The 4,902-nt window shown below is 53.4% G+C and overlaps 3 protein-coding genes across 3 annotated transcripts; 2 read left to right on the top strand and 1 right to left on the bottom strand.

The window, feature by feature from the left end:
• Positions 1-405: 405 nt before the first annotated feature.
• Positions 406-1,653, top strand: TRAVEDRAFT_137477 (putative ribonucleoside-diphosphate reductase small chain B; the record flags this gene model as incomplete). Its single annotated transcript, XM_008047534.1, has 5 exons — positions 406-483; positions 548-786; positions 857-1,269; positions 1,322-1,443; positions 1,510-1,653. 5 exons carry the CDS (start codon positions 406-408, stop codon positions 1,651-1,653), a joined length of 996 nt encoding a protein of 331 aa, XP_008045725.1.
• Positions 1,654-2,292: 639 nt separating this feature from the next.
• On the bottom strand, positions 2,293-3,544 carry TRAVEDRAFT_25098 (uncharacterized protein; the record flags this gene model as incomplete). The annotated part of the gene is made up of 6 exons (XM_008047533.1): positions 2,293-2,373; positions 2,487-2,726; positions 2,770-2,825; positions 2,887-3,182; positions 3,236-3,445; positions 3,513-3,544. The coding sequence occupies 6 exons, from the start codon at positions 3,542-3,544 to the stop codon at positions 2,293-2,295; spliced, it is 915 nt and encodes a 304-aa protein (XP_008045724.1).
• A 337-nt stretch (positions 3,545-3,881) lies between these two features.
• Positions 3,882-4,887, top strand: TRAVEDRAFT_67723 (uncharacterized protein; the record flags this gene model as incomplete). Its single annotated transcript, XM_008047532.1, has 5 exons — positions 3,882-3,928; positions 3,960-4,106; positions 4,157-4,283; positions 4,309-4,764; positions 4,822-4,887. Coding segments are annotated over 5 exons (843 nt in total), but the record flags the coding sequence as incomplete, so codon positions are not given.
• Between the last annotated feature and the right edge of the window lie 15 nt (positions 4,888-4,902).

The raw sequence follows: 4,902 nt of genomic DNA, 5'->3' as shown, positions 1-4,902 counted from the left end.
ACCACTTCTACGCATGATCCTTACATCTGCGCGTCGATCACAGAAACACGAGGCCCGCCACACCCGACAGCGCGACCATGAAACACTATGAAATAGCCATCGCAACGAGGGAAATGCCACACCAAAACAACACGCAGACTGAAACCGCTCCAACATCTCAGGGCGCAGCTACGGGACACATCCAGCACGCACGGCACACGGAGTAACACCCGAAGAATACAAGTATCCAAGTACATAAAGGGGGCGCAATGTACCCAGACGTCAGCGCGCCACCGTCTCATAAACCACCACCACCACCACCACCACCGCCGCCGCCGCCGGGAGGTAATTATTAAGGCGGACCGGGAGTATAGCAAAGCTCGCTCATTCCTCTCATACTCATCAGAAAACCACATCGACCCAACCATGACAACGCCTACAAACGACGCCATTCTCAAGCCATCTACATCTCGATTCATACTTTACCCTATCAAATACCCAGAGGTAAGGGGTCGCGAGTACGCAACATCCCGCTAGACTAACACAACGCAACCTCACGTATACACAGATATGGGACGCGTACAAGACGGCGCAAGCGTCGTTCTGGACCGCCGACGAGATTGACCTCAGCGCCGACGTCAGACACTGGACGTGCCGCCTGACCGATGAGGAGCGCGCCTTCATATCGATTCTCCTGGCGTTCTTCGCGGCATCTGACGGCATGGTCAACGAGAACCTCCTGGAACGATTCTGCGCCGAAGTACAGATTCCTGAAGCCCGATGCTTCTACGGGTTTCAGATCATGATGTAAGTCGCAGTCGACGACCTACGTCGACATGCAATGGCATGACTCATAGACTCACGAACATCCTGACAGGGAGAACATACACGCTGAAACATACGCTAGCATGCTGACTACGCTGATACAGGACAATGCTGAGCGCGATCGCCTCTTCTCAGCGACATCGACTATCCCCGCCATCAAAGCAAAGGCAGAGTGGACGATGCGCTGGATAGAAGACAAGCACCAACCATTTGCGGTCCGGCTGATCGCGTTCGCAGCAGTCGAAGGCATATTCTTCTCGTCATCGTTTGCAGCTATCTTCTGGCTACGCAGCCGTGGTCTTCTGCCGGGTATCTGCCACTCAAACGAACTGATTGCCCGAGACGAGAGCATGCATACAATGTTCGCGTGTCTATTGTACAGCCAGCTCCAGACAAGGGCGCCGAAAGCAACGGTGCGCGCGGTCATCCGAGAAGCTGTGGCGCTGGAGAAGTCCTTTTTCGCGGGTACGTTGCACTCACAACACTGTTCAACTAACGGTAATCAAGCCCCACCCAGATGCACTACCCACCCGCCTGGCAGGCATGAACACCGAGCTGATGGGCGACTATGTGGAGGCCGTTGCAGACGACCTCCTGAGACGCTTAGGCTGCCGTCCCATATATGACAAGGAAAACCCGGTACGTACGAACACACACACGAACATCCCCGCCATCGCTAACTTCACCCACGTTCATACCACGCAGTTCCCATTTATTACCAGCTCCGCGCTGGACGGACGAACAAACTTCTTCGAGCGACGCGTATCGGAATACAGCGCGGTGTCGCACATGCACAGCAACGCCATCAATGCCGACTTGGACCGGCCTCCGCGCGAGTCCGATTTGTAAGTGATTCGCGTACACATGCATAGCGGTCACTAAGGACCTACTAGCATTCTCCTCGACGACTTCTAATGGCCCTCGCCTGACAACGACGCTGAACAGGGGCACGCTGCATAGTACATACCACTACCGCCCGCTCCGCATATAAGAGTACACCCCTCGCATCTGCTCCCACAATTCATATATATATATACACTGCACCCACACAAGCACGCGCCCCATCGATTCTCATTTCAAGACATCGCCTACATCCCAACGGCGCACGCGCACATCACCTACTCCACAAATGAACTTACGTTCGTGGATTCACGAATGCAGCTCGGATAGCACTGGCAGTATGGCCATGCAGAACCATATTCATCCACTCCAGTCGCCTCAGGCGCGTCAAGGAGAATATGCTAGCAACAATCTCCCCAGGACGCTACTTACCCATCGCGCCGATGTCTAAGTTGACCTAAGTAACCTCCAGATCGTAGCAACAAATAAGCAAACATAATGCTGGCAGACGAGTATTCAGACAATATGAGTATCACGCGCTTTCACGCGCTTGTATATTAGGCGGTGATATCAGGATACATTTTATATATAGAGTGCGGAGTATAGAGTATAGAGTAGAGTAAGTAGACAACACGGTGTGTGACGCATTTACCCAACACCAGTACGGACATGCGTATTGACGCGGGCGACCGTCGGGGCGAGCAAACATGCCGCGCGCTGAAACATTTTCTGCACACATCACATATACAGAACATCAGGGAGCGCCAGCGCAACGTAGCAAACCATAGGACGAACAATATTCACAACACGCGATCAAATGAGTCCCGGATGGCCGGACGTACGGCGCGCGGTCGACAATGCAATCGAGACATGGCCTCCAAGCTGAACCAGGAGGCCGGCACTGCAGTCGCATCGCTAGGGTATCCCTCAACGCCACCGTTGCGAATCAATTTGCACTCGACAAGCACAATATCGCCGACGACAAAATCAGACACGGGAAGACGATCCATACGTTCCTTGGAAGTGTACGAAGCAGTCGCATCGTACGCGCTGTCAAAAGACTTTTCGTGGATGCCCGACGCCTAAGTCAGTACAGTCGAAGGGAGACGAACGAATAGTACATACCATCAAACCCGCGGCGCCGGTAGAAGTCCAGCGTGCCTCAAAGGTGGAACGGGAAGCTGACAATATGGTTGTCACTAATGCAAAACGACACAAAATACAAGATAAGAGGAGACTCACATAGCTCTATGTCCCACACAGCCGCAAATTGGTGCAACGCCCTGTCGTCTGTATCGCGCATAAGCTCAAGTGTCACAGTAGTCACCGGCAGCGGCTCGTCCGGACCCGTATAATACTTCACACTCTGTAAATAACCGACCGCCCATACGACCAAGGGAGTAGACCACCAGCACAAAACGCCGGAGTAATCTGCGCAATTCAGTTTAGGCCCCCAAGAAAGCATACTCGGGAGGCGAGAGAGTGAGAACGTGGCCCGCGCAAGATGCTTGAAGTCTAAAAAATTGTCCACGAGACGACTTGAGAAGGAGTCAAGCGACAGCGAATAAAATAAGCGAAACAAAGGACTTACCCTGTCACCCTCCCGCCTACCCATCGCCTAACCCGCACCATGTCCGTAGTTACATCGCTCTCGCCAGAATACGTGGTATCAGCCGCGGGGTCGACGGCCACTGCTAATCCGGATGTTATAGGACCAGAATCGCTGCCCCCCGGCGTATTAACGGGGGTACGAAGAGCGGACGTAGCACCGGCCTCAGGACGCGGCGAGCTGCGACGTGCACTGGATCCGGATGGTAGTGAATCAGTAGCGATATATATAAGAGGAGCATATCGAGAACAACACGGACCGTTTGAGCGGAGGGGCATCACTGGCTGACATCGTTAGAATATTCGAGATGAGAGATAGAAGATGGAGAAAAGAAAGTCCTGCGCGAGGATGACCCACATACCTTTGCTCAACGTCTTTATATACACATCCCATCGAGTGGATGCACGCCGCAACAGCACACGATACACGAGGAATGCACATCGCGGATTGGTCGTACTCATGGTGGACACCGTTGACTGAAAAACATGAAACCGTTCGACAAGGAGCACCTGAAACACTGAAGTACAGTAAATGCAGTACAGCATCGCGCACAGCTCCAGAACTGGAAATTAAGCGCCGATGACGCAAGAACCTAGAACGAGCCTAAAGGAGTCATCGGCCCGAAGCCATGCGAGAACCACGCGATTTAATTGATCCAGCTTTTCGTCAATACTGGTGGGCAAGACCTGAACACTGGCGTGTCCAGGAACGAGCTACTCACACCCGACCTCCTCCATCAGCTCATCAAGGGCACATTCAAAGACCATCTTGTGGCGTGGGTCATCAACTACATCACGTTGACTGCGGAGAGCGAGCGTGAAGCAAAGCGGATACTCGATGATATCGATCGGCGGTTTGTTTTCTGTGACAGTGATTCTGAATCATCTGCTGATACGTTCACAGGATCGCCAGTGTCCCCGCATTTCCTGGGCTACGGCGCTTTCCGCAAGGGCGAAATTTCAAGCAGTGGACGGGCAACGACTCGAAGGCACTCATGAAGGCCTGTGCGATCCGGTTTGTTTCTCGTAATGTTTGCTTACTATGTATCCTTGCAGGTCTTCCTGCCGGTGCTAACCGGATACGTTCCTGACAAGATGATACGCTGTCTTGATGCGTTCCTCGAGTTCGCATACCTTGCGAGGCGCCCCTCTCACGACACCACCTCCCTCGACGCCATGGATGCTGCGTTGGCACGCTTCTGCGAGCTTCGCTCAATCTTCGTCGAGACTGGTGTGCGACCGAACGGTTTTGCGCTACCCCGACAACACGCACTTCTCCATTATACCCGGATGATCAAGCTCTTTGGGTCGCCCAACGGTGTGTGCACTTCAATCAGCGAGTCGAAGCACATCGCTGCTGTGAAGCGTCCTTGGCGTGCATCGAACCGCAACAACCCGCTATTGCAAATCCTTCGCACAAACACACGTCTCACGAAGCTCGCTGCGCTACGTGTCGAGCTAGGCCGTCGTGGCTTGTTGCATGGGGATTTGATCTCTTACGCCCTTCGCAAGGTGAGTCTGACCCATTTTGCTTCCGATTGGTGCACCTGATCCAAGCATGGCATACAGGTGGGCCTCGCACCGCCGCAAGATGCTCAATTGGAGCGCGAAGAGCTACACGCAAATGAACAAGATGTCGCTGATGAGGCC

This window comes from Trametes versicolor (assembly GCF_000271585.1).
Source record: "Trametes versicolor FP-101664 SS1 unplaced genomic scaffold TRAVEscaffold_31, whole genome shotgun sequence".
NCBI classification, from domain to species: domain Eukaryota; kingdom Fungi; phylum Basidiomycota; class Agaricomycetes; order Polyporales; family Polyporaceae; genus Trametes; species Trametes versicolor.
Note: the sequence above shows the minus strand (reverse complement) of the source record. Positions and strands in the feature narration are given on the sequence as shown.